Source organism: Ylistrum balloti, unplaced genomic scaffold (assembly GCF_031769215.1).
Source record: "Ylistrum balloti isolate Yb309-2 unplaced genomic scaffold, AGI_CSIRO_Ybal_v1 Utg370450, whole genome shotgun sequence".
NCBI lineage: Eukaryota > Metazoa > Mollusca > Bivalvia > Pectinida > Pectinidae > Ylistrum > Ylistrum balloti.
The window spans coordinates 3,352,909-3,379,793 of NW_026782299.1; the positions used below are offsets into that span (position 1 = coordinate 3,352,909).

The 26,885-nt window shown below is 32.6% G+C and overlaps 1 protein-coding gene across 1 annotated transcript; it reads left to right on the forward strand.

Moving 5' to 3' along the window:
- The first annotated feature begins 194 nt into the window (after positions 1-194).
- On the forward strand, positions 195-26,032 carry LOC132555043 (palmitoyltransferase ZDHHC3-like). Its single transcript, XM_060219382.1, has 7 exons — positions 195-223; positions 881-1,235; positions 2,310-2,434; positions 3,824-3,920; positions 4,694-4,775; positions 17,557-17,687; positions 25,874-26,032. Exons 1-7 carry the CDS (start codon positions 195-197, stop codon positions 26,030-26,032), a joined length of 978 nt encoding a protein of 325 aa, XP_060075365.1.
- Positions 26,033-26,885: the final 853 nt, after the last annotated feature.

A 26,885-nucleotide genomic window follows, 5' to 3' on the forward strand; every position in this document is an offset into this window, starting at 1 on the left:
CATCAAAACATGAGCAATATTATTTCATCTGGGTCACTCAAGTGATTTGCATTGACGACTTACACATTGCGTAATACTTCATTTAAAAGCATTATTTACACACAGACGAGATCGGCATTGACAATTTCATTCTGGGTATCCAAGTAAACTGCACATCGTGATGTCTAGCTGAAATATGAGACATTGAATCTCAGATGATGGACGAAATGCATTCCAGAAACATGTACGCATACATTATTTACGTAAAATTGGGACCGATTGGTAGATTTCTTGTCACGATATTCTATTTTCACCCATTCGATGTTTACTTTAACAGGCAACAACTTCCGACACGGATCGTAGCTGACACGTTCAGTGCAATGCAAAATGAGATGGGTACCTGGAGGAATAAAGAAATTTTAATTCATGCCAATTTCATTTCTGTAAAATCATTTTTATGTTAAGTAAAAATTAAGCATAATTCAATCAAATTCAGGAAAGCTGAAGGGCTACCTTAGTATTTTACATTAATATTAGTCTCTGGTACTGTGGAGCGCCTATTCTCTATGCCTTTCCACTCCAGAACAGTTTTTCAATTGCAGATGAAATGTCTCACACATGTTACTGGTATAGAGCTTCGCTTTTATGATACATATGTAACCATCTGGATTGGAATCAACATGAAAATGAAGCAATTGTTCAAACCTTCTTCAAAATCAAAAGTCTGGGTGTCATCATGAATTGACAGAGTATATACATGTAATACTCTATTATCAAGTTATATGTTTATGTGATGGTTAACGTGGTAAAATGTCTTAATTGCAATTATCAGAATAAGCATGACATGGGACATAGTATGACAAATATATGTTTTGATTGATAGCTTGAAATTATGTTTCAGGGAGAATCGAGAAGAACAGGAGCGTCCTAAAGGACCAGTTATAAAGACACTCAAATCCAAACACAAGGGCCCAGTAGAGGATGGTGTTACAATAGTTGACTGTGGACCAATATGTAAACGGTTTGGTCTTGCATGGCTTTTCACCTGTAAACGTGCGTGGTGTGTCAGGGACATCTGTGGTTGGGTCTGTGCTGTTATTACATGGCTTCTGGTCCTGTATGCTGAATATGTTGTGTTTTTTGTCATGCTGTGGTATAATCCCAACACAGAGTGGAGCCTTATCAATGGAATTATATTTCAATTCTTTGCCTTCTTAGCTGTTGCCTCACACCTTCGGACGATGTTGTCAGACCCTGTAAGTATAACATTTGGCAATATTAATTAATGCAGTAACTTTTAGGAGAATTTCTGGTAATATATGTACAGTAAACTGTGTGATTTGTTTGAGAATGAATTAGGTTATTACATTTCGATAATGACTCACAATGAAAGATAATTAATGCATACATCTTTTTTATAAAAAGTTTATGCTAAAGTTTTTCTTTCACCTTTCCAATGGAATATTTTTCAGGACTAAATGGACATTTTAGTAGGTTTCCTTCATATACTGCATTTGATGTGATTTTATTTTGGTATTTTCTTTTTCGGTGTGTATGGTTTTTTTTTTATCCCCTGCCAAATGCGTTTGTAGGGGATATTAATTTGGGCTGCGTGCATGCATGCATCTATCCGTTTGTGCGTCTGTGTGTCCGAGGGATTTTCCAGACTATAACTTCAAAACCTTTCAACTCAACTTCACAAAACTTGCTACATATATTAAATTATTTCCCTAGTTGTGCCTTTTGCTATCAACAACATTTAATTTTTTTTATATTTTTTTTGTTGCTGTGGAAACATAGTCAAAAAACACAAAATTTGTGTTTACTTTTCTTTCCGGGCTACAAATTCCAAACCATTCAACTCAACTCCACAAAACTTTCTGTATATATTATGTTAGTGTGCTAGTTATATTTTTATTCTGTTACCATGGAAACTAAATCCATCATTACAAATTTCAGTTTTTCTGATCCAGTGCTCTGAAACATTTCAAGATAATTACTCAAAACATTTTGTTATGGGGAAGTTCTCCATTTACCTATAAATGATTGTTCTGTTACCATGTAAACAGATAGGCCAAATCACAAAATTAAGTTTTTTTAGTTCTCTTAAACTGTTCAAGGCATCAAGCTAGTAGAAGTTCTCCATTTCAATACTTTATATGGAAAATTAAAAATAACAAATAGAAGTTAGACTTGTTGTAATATTAACACACATATATATATATATGATTGTGTGTCTATCTTTTAAACAGTGGGGCATGGTGGATAATGTTAGCTTTGCATTATCTGGTGTGTTTTTTATAAGGGCGTTTTTGGTCTTTGTATTTCAGGGCGCTGTTCCAAAAGGAAATGCTACTAAAGAAAACATACAGAGAATGCATTTAGAAGATGGACAAGTGATATTTAAATGTCCAAAGTGTGTCAGCATCAAACCTGAGAGAGCTCACCACTGCAGGTACTGGTTTTAATTTGTTGATCAAAGTTTCAAATTTTCAGCTTTTATTAATGGTGGGTTGTTCAAATCGCTCTGCATCTGTGGTCTGTTGTTTGTCCGTCTGTCGTCCGGCAATAAACAATTTTTGCTATCGCTTTTTCTCGAGAAATCCTTGATGGATTTTTCTCAAATTACATATGTAGGTTCCCCTTGGTCCCTAGTTGTGCCTGTTTGATTTTGGGACTGATAGAAAAAACAAAATGGCCGACTGACAGCCATCTTGGATTTTTTCAATCAAGTTTGTTATCGCTATTTCTTAAAAAGTAAGTGATGGATCCCTTTGGTCTCTAGTATTGCCAATGATATCTTGAGACTGATCAGAAAACAAAATGGTCGAAAGGCGGTCATCTTGGATTTTGACTTTGAAAGTTTGTTATCGCTATATCTTGAGAACTACTGTATGTTTTTTTTTCTCAAATTTCATATGTAGGTTTCTTTTGTCCCGAGTTGTGCCCATTTAATTTTGGGTCTGATCAGAAAAACAAAATGGTCGACAGACAGACATCTTAGATTTTGACTTTTGTAAGTTTGTTATCGCTATTTCTTGAGAACTGCTCTATAGGTCTTTCTCAAATTTCATGTATAGGTTCCTTTAGGTCCCTTGTTGTGCCTGTTTGAGTTTAGGACTGATCAGAAAAACAAAATGGCAGACAGGTGGCCATCTTGTATTTAGCTTAGTGAAGATTGTTATTGCTATTTCTTAAGAAATGCTGAATGGATATCTCTCAAATTTCATACATGTGTTCCCTTTTGTCTCTCCTTGTGCTCGTTTGATTTTGGGACTGATAAGAACAAATCAAATGGCTTCCAGGCGGTCATTTTGGATTTGATGGGTGAACATTATCATCACTATTTCTGCAAAGGAATGATCAAATGTCTTATCATTAAGAGCAAAAACAGAGAAGAAAAAAGAAAAGAAGGCGAAAGATCCAACTTTCAAAGAGCATATATAAAGATCAAACAATAATTGGCGCCAAGATCCCTCTGGAATCTCTTGTTTTTAATTTCATAAGTCTGCAGTTTCTCACATATATTTGGGGGCTATCCCAATGTGATCATACCTGTTGAGATCTAAGTAACGAAAAGAAGCCCTGATGTAACAAAGTAAATTCTTCTTATCTTCTCAATATCAGTGATTCAGATTAAAGTGCTTTATTTCTCTGAAGTTTGTCATAATCATATTCATTGTGCAATGCTTATTCAAGGAGGATAAAATAGAATTTATGTTTATGATTATAAATTCTACTTAACATGTCTTTATTACAATTGGCTAATTACTTATTTCTAGTTTCAAAATTTTTCATGCAACTAAGGATTAGTTCCTAATTGTGATCATGTGGTTTTTTTAAGTGTCTGCCAAAGGTGTATAAGGAAGATGGACCACCACTGTCCCTGGGTGAACAACTGTGTGGGAGAAAAGAATCAAAAATTTTTTGTACTCTTTACAGTAAGTTATCATCATTGAAAATAATTCTTAATGTGATACATTATTAGTGTTATACATGTACTAAATCTTCAGTTTGGCCTAGTGCATAAGACAGGGAAAATCCAAGGAGCTAACTCCAAGAAAAATTGAACATTTCACTGAGGCAGTGACTTAATCAAACGAAAATAGAAAAGTAGAGGGGTGTATTTCAGTTTTGAGGAGCTAGTGTTTGTCCTCTCAGGATTATCTGTGTAGTGATCTAAATTGATTTCTTTAGAAATCTTGTTTTCATTAAGTTAAGAATGTGACATTGATTTAGCATGTGATCTTTTTTTCTATGTGGTTAATGATTTGCCCTCACATTAAAGTATCTTCTGTTTCTATATATTCCACTTTGAGAATTACTCTTTTGCTCTGAGTTTGCTAGGAACAGGGAAAATTTTGCGTTTTTATAAGTACATAAATATGTATACATACATATCTTTACTTTACATCTGTTGTAGTGTATTTTGTATTTTTCATATACTGTGAAATTCATTTACTTAATATTCAGATGTTATAGGTATATACCAGGCACCCTTGATAGTGTACTATGAACTATTAATTATGATGTTTCCAATATGACAGTTTGATGAAATATTGATTTCCTTCTCAAGTTTATCCAGTGGTGTTATTTTTAGTTACAAAAACCTTGCAGTAAGAAATGATATGCTAAGGAATTGAGTTAATATGTATGTGCTTGTTTTGTTAAACTTCTTGTACATACTAAACTTCTTTTAACTTTCTATTTTCAGATGTATATATGTATTATATCATGTCATGCACTGTATATGTCCATAACCCATTTCATCATGTGCGTCGGGAAGGAGTGGAAACGTAAGTACCCTATATTGTAGTAATACAAAGATATACATATTTCGCTGTCTTACAATAAGCCCAGGGCGCCAACACATATCTTTTTACTTGTATTCAGATAATGGGCTGTTTACAGAACAATAAAATTAGTAGGTTTTTAACCAAGCATCAATGCAGAGGAGAGGAGCTTATTATTACCAAAGATCAATTTATTGTGTGATTAATATGGTACATGTAAAAAATCAATTACTCTAATTATTTGTGTCCATACAAATATAATCATCACCTGCAAAACTTGTTTGTGGGGTTAATTAATATGGGCTCTGTCCACACCTCCGTCCGTCTGTGCATTGGATTTTCCAGGCTATAACTTCAAAACTCTTCAACTCAACTTTACAAAACTTACTATATATATTAAGTTAGTGTCCTTATTGTGCCTTTTGGTATTGACAACATTTCATTTTAAAAAAGATTTTCTATGGAAACCTAGAAAAAAAAACCCACAAAATTAGTGGTAACTTTCCATTCCAGGCTACAGCTTTGAAACCATTTCTCTCATCTCCACAAAACTGATGTAGATATTAGGTTGGTACCCTAGTAAAATTTGTTTCTGTTATATATTTGAGGGAGAAACTCACCATCGAATATCCTTACATTTTACTTAAAAGATGTGATTAATATAAATAAGTAGTCTCATTAATCACAAGATACATTTCTCAAGTAAGGCAGAATACAAATACTTTTGATGACTGATGTCTGACAGTGCTGTGCTTTAGTTTTATAATGTTCTCTTAATAATCACATCATATGAATGTTTTATATTAAAGGGACTAACTTGTTCAGTATTCATTTCATATCTGACAAAAAGCATGAATTTATGTTAAAATTGTGTACTTTCAGTTAATTATAACTATTTTATCAACAAAGTAAAAATATTAAAATGAAATAGCTAATTCATATTACCCGTATATTCGTTAGGAGAGTGTAAACAATGTCTTTGTGAATTCAATTTTAAATTCAGATTAATTAAAATTCATTTATTTCTCTCTGTCATGCATATATCATGAAACAAGAGGTCATTTTACAAAGTAAGAATTGAAACATTGCCGGTAAATTTAGTTTTGGCAAATTACATAATCATACAAAAAAATATATACAAAATCATAACAAAATGGTGGCTGAAAACAAGGTTCCAAAAGGTCACTTGATGAACTCCGCTATCTCCGATCAAAACAGTGATGGGTGGTAGACACAACAGCAAGTGTCAACTAGTGTTAGTTTGAAGCTGACAATCTTTCATCAATTCCTCTCAGAGAGTGTTATAATTGAGTGAAGAATCTAATTTTAAATATTACAATATCTACCTGAAATCAAACATATGGGAAAAAGCAACGAAATTGAACCATTCGATCCCTTTAAGATTTGTCTTTCTTCTTCGAACATCTTTGGTTTTAAGTAGCTATGCTTTGATTTTATAATGTTTGTTCAATCATCACGTCATATGAATACTTTACATTAAGAGTTGTCTTTCTTCTTCCAACATCTCTGGTTGTCCTTTAAAAAGTCGATCAGTTGATTAATTCTTCATTTCTTATTTACCCCATCATAGGTCTAATGTGTTACTTAGATGTCTTACTTGGATCACCTAACACCCAGTTTTTTCTTAAAGGAATCTCTAGTTAGATTTCAATCAATGTTGATGATACTTATCAATTAGTGGGTATACTTGAATATACTTACATCCCAGGATATTTTCTCCCTTGTACTATATAAACAGGAATTCGCTACATATTGATTTTCTTCTCTGAGGATTATAAAGGGATTATTTTTTAAATGTAACAAATTTTCACCCCTGTTTTGAAATCACTCGACCTGTCCACCAAAAAATCATCAGGGGCAAAAATTTCCTTGTATACAGTATCCAAAAAGGGATTTATCCGCAGTTGGAATGTTGGTCTGATCATATAGGTCACTGAGTACAAAAAGAATTGTCAATTGCACAAAAAATGATAGTTTTTGTAAGCCAATATAGTTATTGGACAATCCAAGGTCCTGTGAAAAGTGGTCAGTCAGTGTACCTGTGTAGGAATCCAAGATGGATACCCCTCAGGGTATTCTGGTAGAGCTCACCAAAGGAAGGAATACAGGTAGAAATTTTTTCTACCTGTAAATAGTCAATTTGATACTTCATAATGATCATCTTGTGTAAATTGTGTAAATCAGAATTGATATTCAAGTCAAAAAGACTCATTCATTCTAAAAAAAGACCAACCAGAATAGTTTGACACATATTTTCGTTTTAAATTTTTATGAGGAACTCTCTGTTAGGGTTTGATTAAACATGTCGTGATGATCAGAAGCAATATCCAATTAGAAGGGACTCATTATTAGGTCACCTGAGACAAAGTCTCATTTGGCAATTAAAAATTATTATCATTGTTTCTGCAAAGGAATGTTCAAGTTTCTTTTCATTAAGAGCAAAAACAGAGAAGAGAAAGAAAAAAGAAGGGAGAAGATCCTACTTTTAAAGAGCAAATAAAGATTAAATACTGGTGGGCACCAAGATCCCTGTGGGATCTGTTGTAATTAATTTATTTTGGAAATCATCCTCATCAACATATTTGTATATATGCACACACATTTGCTAAAAATAGAGTCAGCACAGCAGGCCTGTACTCTGTTCTCTAGCAGCAAGGATTTGCTGTGAGGCACCATATCAAGGGGTATTCAGTAGTATCACATATTGATTCATATTGATGACTTGATTGACCTTTGGCCTTTAGTGACCTATGTGTTGACATTTCGTGTATAATTACTTTGCATTGTAATAAGATGTACAATTGAAAAGTATAGAATATTGATGACTAATTTGACCTATGAATTTTTTTGACCTATGTATTGATCATAGACATAACTTTACATTGTTATAAGTATGGGAATGAAAGATATACATATTGATGGTGACCTGTGACCTACATATTGACCTCTGGCTTATGATTGCCATTTTAGAATTCAGGCACCAAAAATTGATATTTTTGTTCAGGAGATATTAACAGAAAAAAGGAGTAGTCAGGAAAGGGGAGATAAATTGTCCATAAGTGTCCATTTCTTTATCTGAGAACATATTGAAATAAATCATAAAGTTAATTAAACAACATTTCAAATATCTGCATTTAATGTCTTGCTTTACATGTACAGTAATAATGACCTGATAAGCCTCTTGTATGTGATGGTATTGTTGCTTCCTCAATAAGTCCTGTTGCTAGTACTGGGATGACTCAAGTCAATTTTTTTTTCTTTCTGTAACAAATTAAGTGTTAACTATTAACAATGCTTTGGGAAAACTGAGTTAAGGATGAAACCATATTAAAATTTTAAAAAAGACAATAAAATTTCATTTTTTTGTATCTTATATTGCTTTAGACGAAAATGCGAGCTTCTTTTGTATACTTTTCAGAGGACAATTTAATGCATTGAAAATAAAAAAAAAATAATAAAGAAATGATTTCAAAAATAATTATATGAAATTTTGTGCTAACAATCTATGATGCTAATGAGGTAAAGAAAATAACTATGTCCTGAGGTCAAGGCTATAAATAAGAATGACAAGGATGTTTTTTAAAGATGAAACAATCAATGAGCCAGAATGTTGTCAATTTTGTCCCATATACTGGTTAAATGTTTGTTGTATGTTTTCATACATGAAAGATAATGTTTCTTTAGAAAATTAGTAATTGCTGATTTGTTTGATGTTCATGTACCATAAATTAATTTGTCGTGTAATTGAACTATTTTTGGCACAAATTGTTCTTATTTACGTAATTACAATTCCATCAGGCTTTGACTGGCGATTGATTGAATACCAGGTTTAGTGTAATGATGATGCACATGATTTTAAGTGAAGTACTGATTGGAAGTGTTTATCTGGATGCACAGCAATCTTGGAAATGGACGTTGTTATCTCCATTCACAATAGGACTTGTAAAGATTATAAAATAGTTGAAATAAGAAAAAAATAAGGGATAAAAACACTTGTTTTTTTGTCAGAAATTACTCTCTAAGTTGGCTGGATGTGTTGCTACTAACATAAATGTAAAGAGATTAGATCCTGTTGTTCCGTGCCATTAACAATGGCAGATTGTTTTATGCTTTCAAGTACTAATAAAAATTTGTTAATTTTTGAATAAAAGAAAAAGTTTCAAGATTGTTAACCTGTTTGAAGATATCTCAAGGGAACTACAAGAACGTGTTTGGGTTTTTTTTTTTTTTTTTTTTCAAACAATTGCCAAAATTTCTAGAGATAAAATATCTGATTGGATAAGCGCAATAGTGCATGTGTATCTCCCAAAGCGATCTCAGATTTATGGATCTGTCAAACAAAATCAACAACTTTCAATTTTCAATCTGAAATGGATTCCCTAATGAAATTAAATTTGTTTTACTATGAATGTATGCATGTTAAAAATTTACAGTTCTCTCCCAATGTTACATTGCTCAGAAAAATGTTACTATCCTTTTGATCACTTATTCAGATTTAAACACTTTTTTTTACACAGAGATTTTCACACAGATCAGACACAACACATTGCATTAGGAAAACTCTAAACTCTAATCTAAGTTTATTGTGGATAATTTTGTATCCATTTGTCTTGAGGCACATCAATTCCTAAAACTCTATACCAAGGGAACATTGAACAAAAATTCAGCTAAAGGTATATGCTACCATACAGTGACATGTAAAGATTTCTAATAGTATAAGGTTTGTAGACATTTTGATGGTAAATTAGAGGTAATACAGGGCTCTCGATCTGCCAGATTTGGGGTCGAATTCCCAATGCAAAATAGTATCTTTTTTCCCCAATTTAGACCCGAAGTTTTACCAATTCTAAGGAAAACACCATTATTTTTCCCGATTCTAAGGGCCCCAGGCCCCAGTCCCAAAATGGGGTATGAGAGCCCTGTAATATGTATCCATCTTTCGATTACCACATGATTGGTTTGTTATTTATTGAATATATCAACCTATGTAATATTTTTAGGTCATCTGACCCAAAGGGTCAGGATAACCTGTAATCATTGTATTGCGTCCATCACAGTGCACAGTCCGCCATGTGGTATGCATAGACTTCCAGTCAAACAACTTCTTCTCAATAGCTGAAAACCCAGTGCCAATACTGAGCCTGTTGCATGATGGGATGAAGGGCTACAAACTTTATTTAAATGAATGATCTTGACCTCTTTTCAAGGTCACAGGGGTCAGGTATGTTAAAATCTTTAAATAACTTCTTCTCAATAACCAAAAGACCCATGGTACTGATATTGGACATGTCACATGCTGGAATGAAGGGCTAGCATGTTTAGTAAAATGAATGACCTTGACTTACTTTCAAAGTCATGGGGGTCAAATATGTCAAAATCTTTTTAAACAACTTTACAATAACCAAAATGCCCAGAGTGCTGATATTAGGCCTGTAGCATGCTATGTTGTAGGGCTACCAAGTTTGTAAAAGTGAATGACCTGGACTTACTTTCAAAGTCACAGGGGTCAAATGTCAAAATCTTTAAACAACTTCTCAATAATCAAAAAGCCCAGGGTGCTGATATTGAGCATTTAGCATGCTAGGATGTAGGTCTATCAAGTTTGTATATATGATTGACCTTGACCCATTTTAAAGGTCACAGGGTACAAATGAGGTAAAAATCTTTAAACAACTTTTTAACAATGAAGCTTGTAGCATGCTGAAATAAAGGGCCCTCAAGTTTGTTCATATTATTGACCTTGACCATTTTTCAAGGTCACGGGTGTTAAACTTCTCAATAACCACAGACCCAGGGCTAATATTGGGCCTGTAGCATGGATGGATAAAAGACTTCTAAATTTGTTATAATGAATGATCTTGACCAATTTCCAAGGTCACAGGGGTCAGATGTGTTGAAATGCTTAAGCAACTTCTTCTCAATCACCAAGAGGCCAATGGTCTTCATATTGGGCCTGTAGCATGCTTTTTCAACCAACAATGTGTTCGGAATAATAGCATTTGTGTAGTGCCTGTATAAAGAATATGATTTCAAGTTTGCAGAAAAAGTCTTTACGAATCAACAAAGTCTTCTATGTAAGCTGTAGAGTAGTTGAGCAATTTATTCTAGACCTATTTAGCTTTTTTCATATATAGGTCTTTACATTGAGATGACCAAGTAAGGTCAGTGGGCCTCTTGTTGTGTACTAGACCTCTGTAATATAGATTGCACATAGACCAGAAATTACTACAAGTTTGATGTACAGTTTGATTTCTGTTTTCTACAAAAGTTTCCTCAATGAATAATTAATCATGGAAGGATTATCAAAATTTCAAAAAATCTTAGACACGTTTGTAAATCACATGTCAGAAGGAAAGCAACATTCAAGATTCTAAAGATTTCATATCTACAAACTATCAAGGGAGTTAACTATGCATAGAACATAATGATGTTTGTAGGTAAAATATGATCTGTATTTTAAGTTAATGCAAATTTCTAGTATTACATGCATGCTTCTGTCTGGTTACAAACGCTTTTCATTATTTAGCAAAGTTTATGTGTATGTAATATTCATTACATATGTAAGCTGCCAATGTAGTGATTGTGTGTACAATTGACTTGCCCATGTATAGAACAGTGATATTGCTGTGTGTTGTATGTGTTTCTATTTTATGGAAGTAACAGCTAGTTCTTCCAGTCTAAAAAGAGCATTTGAGACCAGTTCATCAAGTGCTAACAGTTCATCGCTGTTCTTTATATATAATTTATTTATAGGAAATGTCAAGCTGTTTCATTTAAACTTTTAATTTGCCAACCTGCAGCACCAACAGTTCCATCCTCCAACTCCTATTGGAATCAATATATATTTTCAGAGCCATTCCTTGAGGTTTTTTTTTCAGAATTCTATTTAGATAGATATAAAGCTATATGTAAAGTGACATGTTTTCTGATGATGGACAATCATTTAGTCTCTATGTTCAAGAATTTGAAAGACAGATTTTGTCGAGAGAGAGAGAGAGGTAGATCTTGAATATCAATACTGCACAAAACTTGTCAACACAATCTGTCGGTCTGTCTGTCCGATAAAGTAGAATCAAAGAAATATAGTAGTACATGGAGAATACTTTTAATAGATGAAACTGTATAGGGTTGTTCTGTAGAATGTATGTCATTAATGCTGTATTTGAAATAAATTTCATGCTTCATTGATGTAATTTAAAGTCTTAGTTAAGAAGAATTACTCACCCAAGAAACTTTTTATTCTTCATGTTATTAGCTAGAAATGATATAAACCAAATTATCACCTGGTAGTTTTATACATCTGAAAAAGAAAAAAATGAAAGGATGTATTATGGTATGGTGTTTGTCTGTCCCTCCGGCATAAACTTTCATTTGTCTGGAGATTTCCTCCCCAGAATTCAAGCGATCTTTTTCAAACTTGGTAGGCGTAATCATTATGGTATGAAGATTAGTTTTTATGTGACTTGAAAGAATGTCTCATGGTACCCAGTTGAGACCGCCAATTGTTCAGCACCGTTGGTCCATAAACATCTTGACTTCTCAAAAACTACTGAATTAATTTTTTCTCTAAATTTTATATAAACCTCCTATAAAAGTGAATTATATGGTCCTCATCCTCAAGGGGCCTTAGGGACAGGGCCAAAAGCAGACAAATCAACTAAAATTTAAAAAGTCTTCTGAACACCAAGATACATGTATAGTAGAAGCAAATGCATCTCATAGATGGAAAGGTCTTCAGGTGCTTTACCAGAATCATGAATTTCATGAATCCAGTGTCTTATATCTCCCAAGGGGAGGGGGTGAAGTTTAATATAGTTTTTTAAGGAAAGTTGCTATTTTGAGCATAAGTATTATCCATTAGAAATAGCTTTGTAAGAATTGTAAGTATAGCGTGACAGTTTTAGTGGTATGTAGCCAGATTATAGATAAAAAAACTAAACAGGATGGTAAAAATGTATCGTTGTAGGATAATACCGCTGGTCAGTACTAAATAGGGACGATGGGGGCCATAGACTCTCGTACATCTACGACCAAATGTTAATAAAGCCTAGCCTAACTAACTACAGTGCATCATTACCATCTTGTGTATTTATTTTAGTCTATAATCTGTATACCGACCTTAGCTTTCATAAAACTGTAGTACAGTTGGAAAAGTTGGTTGATTCCTCACCATCTTTACACTACGTAGGGGATTGCTAATAAGCTTCACGCTGGTCATTTGTCTGACGAGGTGACCATGTTGTCATAGAAACATAAAACTCTAATCTACTGGTTTTGTCATAAGGGTTTCTGTTCTAATGTTACTGCAGGTTGATGTTTTCATTATGTTAAACATGTCCAGAGATCTCTTACTGCTTTCAACTGATTTTCTTTCATGTTTAGTAGTCTTTAATACTATAACAGTAAGATTCAACAAGGAAAGAGTCATTGCCCTTTCAATTCTCAGCATCATAATTTTTTACAAAGATGTTCCTCATCTTTCTCCAATTGCTCTGAAACATGGTAGACTAATTATTACCATTTCCGTATTTGTATTTTTTATGGTACAATTAATCATGAATATGAACTGGCATGAGACGAACCTGTTTTTTGGCCCCAGGGTACTGTTCTTAAATTATTGCATATTTCAAATTTGTGATGAGTAAAGATGAGCAGCAGTTCCTTAATATTGATTTTTGTTTTTGTATTAAATTTGAGAATTAGAAAATTTCAACCACATTATGAAAATCCATGAGAGAATAAGATTTTCTACAGAAATTAGAAATGCTATTGATGAAATTTTATAATCTACCTGAATGGCTGATTTGTACATCATTACAGATATAATTGAAAATTTATGCTTTTTTGGACACAACCATCCTAGCATTTTGTGAGTATTTCGTACTAAGAAATGATAAGCATGTGAACAGTAATTGAGACTTTTAATTTGTCTCAATAATCACGGGAAATTTCATGGTTATAATACTGTTTATGATCAATTTCTCAGGAACAATTGATATTGTGCCTATATATGCTGTTGGAGAGATCTGTTATTGTGGAGCGTTCAATTACCAGAATGTCATATGTGTCCGCTGCAGGCAAACCAATATAACCCACTTTCCATATAGGATATTGTTAATTTTGTATGACCTTGTTTTTTCACCATTTTTCTCTTATACATGTTTATACATGAGAGAGTCGAGAAGTTATTGCCAACCCTAAATCCTGTACATGCAGAAATATCAATTTGTGGGCAATATTGTTCTGTGACATCAATTCAAGATTATCAATAACATTGAGAGTGACAATAAAAACAGTCAATAAATTGTTATGCCTTAATATATCCTCTCGGAGTTATATTTAAGATTGAAATTAGATGAAATTTATTTTCAATGCAATTAGACTGTTTATGAAACAATTTATCCTTTATTCAAGGCCATTGAAATTTCCTTTTAGTAATTCACTTTGTGTTTGTAGTGTCAAAGCATGCATTTGTCTCGAGATGAAATCCTCAGATTTGCAAATAATCATATGTATTAGTGTTGTTTTCAAACATGAAATGGAGAATAAATTTCTTTTTTCTTTGATTAATGGAACAAATCCCTTTTGACATATTACTTGACGACATTGTTCCAGGTTCTTGGCTACATAAGCTCTTTGCAACAATATACTACAGATACTGTAATGTATGTTGTAGCTTGGATAATGTACTGTATGTTTGGTGAGATAATGGTTAAAACCAGGAGTTTCAAGGGTAAAGCTTTAAAATGTTTTGTTTATCACAAGTTTTTACTAATTACTTAAGAAAACAGGTTGTAATGCTATTTAGGCTTTTGGCGTTTATGTCCCATTTGTAATAATATATTTATACAAGGAAAATATTCTGGAATGAAATCTGCACATGAAATGACAATAAATACACATTAATTTTCAAACATAGCATCAACACTTATAGGTTTGGAGGTAAAACAGCTGTTTATTGTTCAAAGAGGATAATTGACAATGTAAATTGTGATTAAATGAAGTTCAAGGGATCAGATTTAACAGAGAGTAAATAGCACATGTAGAAGGAGTGCCTGGTTTGTTAATGTACTTTGTTGCTTTAGCTTGTAAAGTGTTGAAAGGCAGTCTCTGTCACTCGACAGCTTACAGAGCATAATATGACTTTATCAGAACATAGTACTGTGTATGAGCTGATAAATGGCTTATCATGCTAGACACCCACGTTTGATTTCTGTTTGGGCTTTTCGCAGGAATTTGTTTTGACCTGTTGTAAGTTGCTTTTATTCAAGCTCAGCATTTCAAAATCAGAATTTTCTGTTGAAATGACATCATTCATGGACTAAAGATCATAAATAAATTTCCTATTACTGGTGATATTTTATTGGACTAAACATTTTTGGTCAGTCAGTAAAGGTAGCAAAAAAAAAAGAAATGCCAAAATTGAAATGAAATAAAATGGAGATCTATGGTTGTCTAATATATGAGGATTCGAGAACTTTCGAAGCAGAAATTGGAAAAATGTTTAAGGGTGAGTTCTTATTGCTGGATTAAGGTCACATATATGAATTACAGAGAATTACTATAACTACAAGTTCATGCTCAAACTGTTTGTCCTCATCTAAATTGCCTGACCAAGCATGATAGAACTTTTCTTGGTCCAAGTATGATTTATTTTGCTGTTAGCTGTGCATTCAATTCTTTTCAAAATTGATAGATTTCATTTAGACGTAGATTGCATATGTCAGTCATGTGAAAACTCTTGTTATGAGGAAGAGTGCAAGGACTTAATTAAGTTGGAAATAACATACATAGAGGGAAAGTGTGAACGAATGTTGACCGAAATAGAATTGGGTCCAGGTCATATCAATGGCAAATTCTGATTGGTGGGTTGTAGTCCTGTCAGCTTGGGAAACCTTGTATATACATGTATATGTTTATTTGTAATTGATGATAAGCTAATTAATCAACATCAGTTAATTGTTTATGGTTCAACAGACTTTAGGAATTTAATCTTGATATAGTTTTTTTTGTGAAATATCTCAGAAAGACAGGTTATATTGTGATTATGTTATGCAATCAGATAAGTATTTTCCCTGGCATGTTGTAGCAGTAATGAATATTTCATGAAAGATGAATTATTATTACTGTAAAACCTATTTATTAACCTAAAAATGTATTTGCTTTGACTTTTTTTTATTTTTACATCAGAATAACAAATGTTTTTAATTATACACTATATTAATTTACTATCACTACCAAATTAAATAGTGTGAAATTTTGAATTGACAGGAAATTCGTATTTCATATGAATGTATTAATATTTGTATCTATATTTACAGTTAATAGAAAATGGAAATGACACATTCAAGCCATAGTGAATAATTTTTATATCTTTTTTTCTCAACTTGTCAAATGCACATGCAGCTGTTTATTGAACTTATACTGGTAGCTGTTGGGTTATTGGTAAAAATAAAAAATGAATATTAACCTCAAGTGGTTTTATGTGAAAGCATCAAGGGCTACAATGTTATGATATAGGAGATAGATACCTTGAAACCTCAAGTGTTGTACTGCTTCTATCGTAGGAGACTCCATTGTGTAGTGAACTGTTCTAGAAAAAAATAAGTCTGCTTCCAGGCAGTAACAATGGTTTTGAATGTGAAAGGGTGAGCTTTAGCAGCAGAGTAATTGTTATCAATTAGGCATTTTTACCTTAGAAATGTTTTAAGGTAGTGAAAACATTTTGTATTAATGTCTGTGAATGGTTACTTTATTTACTTGTGTGTTCTAACATAACAGCAATAATGTGTTGATTTATAGTGGTTAGGTCAGTGTCTGGTCAGTAAGGACAATATATAATGGTCAGTATCACTGATAGCCAATGTCCACTCAACTGTTCGATGACGGATTATACATGTGACATGTGACTGTATCACTGACCGACGTTAGCACTGACCAGGAAATGATGAATGTGTCTCTACCTAATCAGTCAGCACATTCAGTATAGTGTTTGAAAAATCATGATTTAAAAATCATCAACTTTTGAAAAAAAAATGTCTTTCCCAACCATGTAGTGTTTATGATACAGAATTCAAACTTTGAATGATCTCAAATCACATGCAATTTAAATTACAATCTTCATAAAACAAACCAGAAATTGAAGGATAGTGGTTATCAGATTTGAATTTAGATTATATATGTTATGTGTACCTGTTTTTATATTATGAGATACAGTACCAAAAATTTACCATCAATCATTTAATTTCCATTTGCTTCCAATAATAGAATATACATGAACATAAATGTATGATTAAAAAGCATTAAATCTTTCATTTCATTTATCCTTTTTAACTTAAGACAATGTTCTTTTTTTTATGTAAAAATGTTAGAAAAAAATCCTGACTTTGATGTTGAAATCAGGGTTACTTGATCAAGTGTGACAAAGCCATGTCTGATCATACATTTCAAACTGCAAGCTTTAAAACGTTTATGACAATTCTGTGAAACAGCTATATACATCAATCAACTCATTTGTACTTAATTCTGATAGATCTTGTCAAATTGACAGATGGTTTTTATTCTGGAGATAAAACTGGAGAATCGGATTTCACAGGATCAGACAAGTTACAACACTAGTCACCTTGGTGAAAGGCAAGGCTTTTGCCCGTTACATCAACTGACCAACTCTGTCCAGTAATGCTGTTAAGGAATTATTCTTAGTTTAGTTAAATTTTCATTCTTAATAAAAAAGAAAGATCAGTTGAGTTGTTTTATTTTGCAGATTGTTCAGGGATTTCACCACCAGCTACAACAGTTTTCCTAATATTCCTCATCTTTGAGAGTCTGCTGTTTGGCATATTTACTGCTATCATGTGTGGCACACAGCTGTCTAGCATCTGTACTGATGAAACAGTGAGTACAACTATTCCTTATATGGCATTGAAAATAAAGGTTGCGGTTTTTCCTGAGTTCAAATACATAATATGTATATATATAAACAAAATGGAGTCTCACAAAGATGTCCTTTCATTTATATCTGAAATCATAAGGTAAGAAAACATTTTGTTTAACCAAGATTGTCTACCCTGGATACGAGTGCATAGTATTTCAATCTCTTCTTAGCAAGTTGGATCTTATTTGCATGTTGGTTCCATTGTTGTATACCTCGTTCTCCTTTGAGGATGTGACATTACTTACTTGGATTGGCCAAGATTTACATGGAAGATGTTTTCAACAAAGCATAAGAAGCTTACTTTTCTGGAACACCTGGTCTTATTCTCCATGTACATTTTTCAGGCATCTCCATGTAAATTTTTCCTTTGCTCATATTTTTCCTTAGTATAATTTAAGAGTGGATTATGATTCTGCTCATATGTTAGTATGCTTTCTTGATGTTCCTGTAGAGAAGATCTCTTTCACGATGGAATGACCTAAAACAAGGATTTTGTAAAATTTTGATTTGTAGTAAGGGTTTAAAACTGTTTCTTAGTTTAGATTGGTAGTGAAAGCTTTATATATATGGAGGTGGTAGTACATGAGAACTTTGTCTTTATATAAAATAATGAAGTTGGGTGTAAGTATTTAAGGATTGAGTTAGACAGTTATTCCATTTTAACTGCTGTATCTTTCCAGCATTGCCAGATAATAAGTACATGTGGGTCTTTATTGTTTTAATACTTACTCAATAGCTCAGCTTTAAAATTCTAAAACCAGACATTATTAGTCTTGTAATAAGCATACCCAAACTTTTTTGAGTCAAGTGTTATGTTTTGGCCCTCTCTCTGGGCTTATTACAGGATAGATACAATATTACATAATGATTGTATATTTTCAACACTTGATAAAATGAGGTGTTACTTTTTCATCCTTTTTAGTAACTACAAGGTGTTATCAATAATATATTAAAGACTTAAGGAGGACCCATCTTGTTTATGATAATATGCACATGTGATTATATAAATGTCCATTAATATGAAAAATAGAATTATAATAGTCACCATACCCACATTATAGAAGGGATTTCATATTGTAGAGTCAGTGTTTAATACATGGCTGTAGCTTTACAGATATTACAGTATCAAATTTACAAAACTTATCTCAAAATTAAAAAAAAAAAATGTTTCAATCAGTAATAAAGGTTCAGTTAATGTTTGTTGGTATGATCATCTGTTAATTGTCAGTTGTGACAGCTGATGATATTAATTTTATTTCTAAACTGATCTAACCTTAAGCAAACAAAAGCAAAAAATATTTAAAACAAGTTATGGAAAAACCACAACAAATTTAAGAAAAAAAACCCACCAAAAAAGCAAGATAATTGTGAGGTAACTCATTGTCCATTTAAGTGATTTACGTTAAAGTCTTTTTTGGATGTATAGATTGGATTGAGACCTGAAATTGTGATCTCTTTGCTTTCCTTAATTCTGGAGGAAGACAAGCTATGTAGAAGCTAGGATGCAGTGGAATAATTTTTTTACCAAAAACACTTTTAAGTTACTGATAGCTGCTTAGAGTCTAGATTAGAACTGTCCAAATTTAATGAAAACATAGATATACAAGAAGGGCTGCTTTTTGGCGCTGATTCCGAGAAATTGCAGTTCACTCCTGAAGATTTCCTGCCCAATTTACCAATTTACTTCTCTAAATGAGGCAAAAACACCTCCTCCCAAACCAGTGAGTAAAAGTTAAAACATTAAAAACAAATCAAACAAAATCTGTAACACTGATCTGCAAAAGCTATAGCTTGGGGTATATACGCCCCTGAAATTTAGTTACAATATCCATTCCGAGCTTACATCTTGCATGTTATTGAACTATATCGTTAAACGCAGTTGTAATGCTGATTCAATTAAGTATATTAATGACGGTATAAAACCACTTAAGGTTTCAAGAGAAACAAAATGCAGTTGACCTTGGGAAGTAATTTAGAACCAAGGAGAGCCATGTGTACTGGTTTAAATTCTGCAATAGAAGGTTTTTAAACTCTGCTCTGTGACAATAGCATACATTAAGCATGAAGACATTACTACTATTTTAAGGTTGAAGAGTCTCATTTATACTCCTATTGCCTGTGTTGTAAAATTGTTTAACTTGTCTCCAATTTAGAAGAGTTATAAAAACTGTTCAATTTTGATGGCTGTGTTCAGGGCATAAAGCCAAAAATGATGTTATGTAGATTTTTTGAAAGTGTAATTGGGGTTAAACGTAGGTTTAGGTCATTGTTCAACTTTGAGTTTGAAATAGACATACTGCCCTCTCTTCTTTCGTCATTGTTCTGATTGTCTCTACAGTACACTACGATGAAATTTCATGGTGTGAAGATCCCTTAATAGTAAGACAGTACTGTATACCATAATGTCATGGAATGACATCTACTTATTTACCTGTTTTTGAATTTGAATTGAATATTTTAAGGATTTTGAAAGTGTCCTGTTTATTAACATTGGCCCTATTAACTATTGAGAAAGAAAATGATTTATGGTACTGAATGCTGGAAAGAAAACAGTCATGGAAATTAAGTCTCCAGATTAATTGCCAGGCCACATCATCTTAACATTATAGACTCTTTAGCTTAATTATATAACCGTTATTGATATTCTTAACATTTCACAGCCAAACATGGCTGCCCTACAGATCTGTCATAGCTATCACCTTCATTAATGACAACATTGATTGGATCATTTGTGCCCATTAACAGAAATTTACGGCTCCTTCATTGTGTCAGGAAGAGATATGACAGTATCAATTTGTGTAAATCTTATCTTGACTAGATATTTAAACCCCAAAATTAACCCTAAGATTTCTAATTCTGCTGCACATGAGAAATGCAATGTTAATCTTTTGCTGCAATTTTGTGAGACGTTGTGTAAAGTTAGGGAATCAAATGACATGGACACAAACTATACTTCGAAAAGAAAGGACTGACAATTTATTTGAAAGTTACACATATGTGTTCTATGATATGCATATAGTTTATTATTGCTTTACGACCTATTAACAGTCAGGGTCGTTTAAGGACATGCCTGGTTTAGGTAGTGGAGGAAAGCTGGGGTTCCTGAAGAAAAACTACTGACCTGCAGTCGTTACCTGGTGACTGCCCACATAGGCCTCAAATCTGTGACCCAAAGAGATATACATTTATGCATATATGTACACTTTGTGTCACTTATATATCCAAATTTTTCGGGGCATGTATATATAAGTCAGCTTGTTTTTCTAAGGATGAGAAATGTCTTAAGGTAATAGACCCTGTGCTCCATTTTCTCTTGATGGCATGCGATGGGCCTTTCTGTATGTTGTTCAAGTTTTTCGGAACAGGTATATATAAGTCAATTTGTTTTTCTCAGGAGGATGAGAAATGTTTTAAGGTAATAGACCCTGTGGTCCATTTTCTCTTGATGGCATGCGATTGGCCTTCCTGTATGTTGTTCAGTGAGGTACCTGTAGAAATGAGCTAATACAAGGAGACCTTGCTTTAAAATCACTCTGTTGGCAGGCTGTTGATGGGACAATAAACCCAGATGTTTTGATTGGTATTTGTGATCATAATGTGACAGTGACAGTGTATGTGTATGTCAAGCACTATAGGTAAGACATCTGTCTTTAATAAAAAGTTAAATTGTGCAACTGGCCAATGGTATTAAACACACCCCAGGTAATTCCTAATATCACACAACAGGTACTTATTTGTAAAGCATTAGAGTATGATCAATTTAAGAAACTCATAAGGTCAAGGTCATCATTTCTAAAAATAGAACAGTTCGAGAGACGTTGAATTTTTTTATGGCTGAAAGATGTAGCCTAGGAGAAAAGTTGAGAGATTTTGACCTTTAACAAGCATTTTTTTTTATTTAGATAACTGACATTGAAGATCTAATTGTCCACAGTATATTATTATATAACCCAGTAATTCTGTTGTCTGTAGTTGAAAGTGAATACTATGGCCAATTATGCTGGTCATTTTACACGTGACTTATTATTTAAAGAATAATTAAAGAATTATTTCTTTGTGGGATTAGCACTTTTCAAAAATTTATTTTAAAAATGTGATTTTGATACTGTATTGACAACATGAAAATTTTAACTTTTTATTGTTTTGAAAGTGTTTCATTTATTATGTAAAATGTCTGAGAAAAGGTAAGGAATTTGTTTAAATGAAAAAAAATGGATCTTGATCAACTGCGAACTGTTTTTTCATCACTGAAATTAGGTTACAGCATTATTATATCCAAATACATGTTCACAAACACATACTGTGTTGTGTACATAGGACCTCTCTGATTTATAGTAATGTTATAAGCTAACATCATATATATGAGGGGGTCAGACATGGAAGGAAGATTAAATAAACCAATTAATACATTTTAAGTACTTGAGGTACCTTGAGGACTACCCCTTTGGCTGCAGGAAGGAAAGGTAAAAGTTTATTATGCGTAAGGTAACTACTTGTGCAGGTTGCTTTAGAAATTTAAGATGAAAGGTAGCAACATATTTTGAAATACCATGTGCATCTGAAATTTCTTTGTCTGTTGACTTTTCTGCACCAACGTGTATTTAAGAAATATCCTGTCTGTTTCTTTAAACTTAAACTTTTGGCAGCTATACACTAGACTATTATTCAATATTAGATGAAATAGCACCTGAACACAAAATCACTTAATATTTGTTGTTAAACACCGGTCTGTTTGAGGATTATTTAGCCGTTGGTTTTTCAACACACACAACATGTAACGTAGAAAAAGGGATAGTAAAGGATAAAACATCTAGATATGTTTACATTCCTTCTTACTCCAACTAAACTTACGAAATTTCTGACAGCTGTAGACAAGCTGTAATCACTAGTTATTATGTATATAAACATATTGAAGATATTCTGAGGAGTTTACAGTCATATAAAGTGCTGTGGTTGTTTGACATCCAAGTGAATGCGGTATTTATTTTCTTGTTAAAACATGACAGGGTTCTGATGGGTGCATATTCAAATTGTTTATTTTTATGCATCGTAAGACTGCACAGGTGTTACCAGCTTCAAAAGGAGTAGTGGATTAGAGGTGAACTCTACTGTACCAAAATGAAAGGAATCGATTGAGGAACTTCCTGTATGTTTCCCCACCCCCACCTCTAACCTATGAAAACAGCACATTTAACAATATACCTAGCTACATGTTACATGTATCTACAATTCAAGCAATTTGATTGTTAAAAAAAAAAAAAAATCTGGGGTCAAATTTTGATATGAAACCATGGTGATAAATTTTTCATTATAGTATTAAAGACAAAACAGTTGTTGGTAATTGTACACAATAACAGTAGAAATGAGTCTTTTGAATTAGAACAGTACATAAAGCCGTTCCTATAAAACCTACTTTAGTATTTTTTATTTTGTTTTCCCCATTGGCTTGCCTTTTCCAGACTGGATTGAGTAATTTGGCTGCATCAGGCCGTCTATTTGATATTTTCAAATTGAATACATTTTTACTGACTACCAGATTTATTTCATTTTAACGCATGATTTCAGTAAGTCAATTATCCTTTAATAGTCGAAGATTAAATCCAGCAATGTTATATTTGCCTGACATTTAAAATTAGTTTACATCCATGGAAATCAATTTGATAATTCCTTTTTTTTATGTTTGAGATTCGCTTGGTAACAGCTGACATTTTGGAGGATTTTGCCTGCTTAAGAATTGTACTTATAGATATTTATGGTATTGATTTGGCCAAAAGTTGGCTCTGCTCAGGGTTATCATGGGTATAGCAGCGTCATTAATCACAATTTCATCTTTTCTATTTACTGTGTGTAGCCTTAGATGTCACTGGATAGCGCATTGTCCTGGTAGAACGGTGGCATATAGTCACAGATCGACATTTGGGAGAAATCACAAGATATGTGAAGATCATATGAGGGCTGAAGGTCGAGCCGAAGGTGTTGCTTATAGAGCCTAATTAATCATAAGGATAGTCTAAAGCAAACACTGTCCGTAGTTTAATCAGATATTCTACAGAATTTTTATCTGGAGTCTCATCGGTGCTGTAAACCATGTAAATAATGATAGCTTTCTTTCTGTTGCGTAAAATACTGTATATAGCCTTCTGAGAGAGTCGTAACACGTATGGATGGTAAACAGTAACATCATCGTCACAGACTTAACTGTAACTGCTGTTATATTAGTGGACTATAAATCAATGTGGCTCTGTACTTATGCTACATCAAATGATCTAAATGATACAAAAAAATTATATCCCCACCTTTTAACAGCAGCATGCAGTTACCATCATTTTTATTCTGGTATCTGTGCTGCCCCTGTCTGTTCCATGTCATTTGAGCTGTTAGAATATCAGAATTGACTTTACCACAACTGTTGTATATATCATATGTGGGACTTCATTGTCAGATTGCCATTAAGGTCGGTGCATAAGCCTCTTGGTTTTCTATACATTTTATTGATGAAATTGACTGGTAATTGAATTTCAACAATAGCCATTAGCTTTGTTTGATGTTACAGGTAAATCTATTCATCAATATTATTATCTGACTTTTTTCAATTTTTGTGATAAAAATTTGAATTAAAACCTTTCAAAAATTTGTAGTTAGACTTAATATAATCTGTCAGAAAAATGATATGATTGATTGATTTACGTATTGAATTTTATAGCGGTTTTACGTCAATGTTGCTCGCTAACATGGTTTCACATTTTAGGGGAATTAATATGCTGCAGTGTAACCCTGTTATGTTAGGTTTTAAAGTTCAGGAAATGAATGGCACAACCGATCAATTACCATTCACAGAGAAGATATAGCTTGAGAAATATCATACTGATAGATTTACATAACAAAGTTAAGTTTAATATGAACCAGGTATAATGAATTTGTGTTTAATGGCAACAAGACCAAGGTTAATTGAGAAAGTTCATTTCTAATTTAGAAATGTTTAAATTTTGTTAGAAAAAAAGAAATTGCTGTTGAAAATTCAATAACCAAAGAATTACATGTTTCAGATGGCGGCAATATTGTGTGGAATGTGTTCTTTAATTTCTCGTTAAAAAGTAATGAATTTATTCTTGGAAGTATTTCACCAAAATTCAATAGAGATAATAAAATTCAGATTTGAGCATTGTAGAAAATCTTTAAGGAACTGTCCTTGAATTTTGATACAACTATATAAATCTCACTTACACTAGATTCAACAGTCAATATCTGCAGTTCACCAAATACACCAGATCTGCATACAAATCAATCCAAATCTGTTCCAGAAGGGAAAATAAAATTTGATATGTTAAAATTTGCCAGCATGTACAGGATTTTTCGTTCAAGATTTTTCTCCTCTCATTAAAATACAATGTAACATAATAGAAGCTTCTATTTAACCATACCATAATATATCTATCCAACAGTCCTATAAGTATTATATTTTGTCTTTCTTGACTTTTTGACATGGCAGTAATGGTGGCCATTTTGTAATATGATCTCTCCGTCATGGTTTTTCTGGACAAATACTTATTTTAAACTTTTCAATTTCCAACTGTGGGTTTCAGCTCCAATTTGCATGTAACAATCTTAAGTACTGACCAAGTTTTGTGATTTTTTGGGTACAGTATAGCTGTAATGTTGACAAATAGATTTTAAACCTGAAATGAACACTGTTATTGTGTTTACTTCCTTAACTACTACAATATTCAGAATTGTTGGAACCACATGATGTTCACACTACCACTTGAGCTTTTAAGACCTGTATAGGTCTTTACCATCAGTCAGATGTGCGTTAAGACCCATGGGCCTCTTGTCTTAGTTGCCTTCTCTGTAGTTGTTAAACATTCCAATCTTTTGAATCATTTAATAATTGTTTCTATTATTACTGCTAATGTATTTATGGATCTTCGTCATCAGGTGTTGTGACTTGAATTGACCAGGCTTTACATGGCAATGTTGTTGATGAAACACTGGGTATTTACCATTTAGAAACATCTGGTCTTTTTCTCCTTGTACTTTTCAATGAATCTACTTGTAAATCTTTCATTTTTTATTCAATTTTTTTCTTGTTTCAGGGATTTTCAATTTCAATTTTGTTAATATGTTAGTGATTTCTTGTTATTTTCAGGGCATTGAACACCTAAAGAAAGAGCAGCCGACTTGGGAACAGAAGTCTAAATGGTTCAGCATAAAGACAGTATTTGGACATCCTTTTAGCTGGAAGTGGTTCTCTCCCTTTGATACTCCAAAGTTTACGTATTCTCAGTCCTATCTCTACTCTGTGTAACAGTAGTTTCTGTCTGTCCGAAGGAGCTAACCAACAATATTACGTTTTAGAATAATATATGATATGAATTCTTGAAATGTTTTTGTAATATTTAAATCATTTATTTCAAATATTAACTTGGGTGATAATTATCAATTTTTCAGAATAGCTTTGTTTGGTTTATGTTTTTGAGTTGTGTGTGATTTCAAGTGACATCATTCTTGATTCATTCAATGTTAATGATATAGGTATGATTACTTATTACATATCAGCACCCCTATAGTGTTTTTTATGAATTTCATAAATTTATCATTTATTTTTACTTCATATTCATAACTGCATGCCCAGATAATTGTTTTTTCACTTACCACACTCTATAGATATTTATTGAACTAAAACTATTTACCGATGTACAAGATAAACGTGCAGTAAAGAAAAAAGAGGTGAATTCATTAATTTGTTAACAAATTTGCCATCAATTAAATTAATTAATTAAATTTTATATACAAAAATTCTGTAATAAGATCAATTAACTTGTTCACTGTGTAAAATTAAATAATTCTTTTTAGGTTACAGGCTATTTTTAAGAACAATTTATGCTTTGAAATGTGACAATAATAGTTTTGATAATAACAAGTGCTCAAAATCATGATAAATTGAATATGCTTCAGTTTGTCAAGTTTATGAAGCTTGTTCATTTTAATGATGAAAACAGACAAACATATCTTAGTTTGATGTCTGAAGATCCTTTACAAACAGATCGAGGTCTTTTGTAATATCTGCAGGTCTGTCCTAATTTAGACCTGAAATTCATCTTTAAAATGTTGATGAACCAGTTTATTTACTGAACATAAGCAGCCTTATGGTATCATTG

Coding starts and splice junctions, on each gene's coding strand:
- LOC132555043 (XM_060219382.1), top strand. CDS start 195: ATGATGGACGAAATGCATTCCAGAAACAT. Junction 4,776..17,556: donor CGTCGGGAAGGAGTGGAAAC/GTAAGTACCCTA, acceptor TTTATTTTGCAG/ATTGTTCAGGGATTTCACCA. Junction 17,688..25,873: donor GCATCTGTACTGATGAAACA/GTGAGTACAACT, acceptor TGTTATTTTCAG/GGCATTGAACACCTAAAGAA.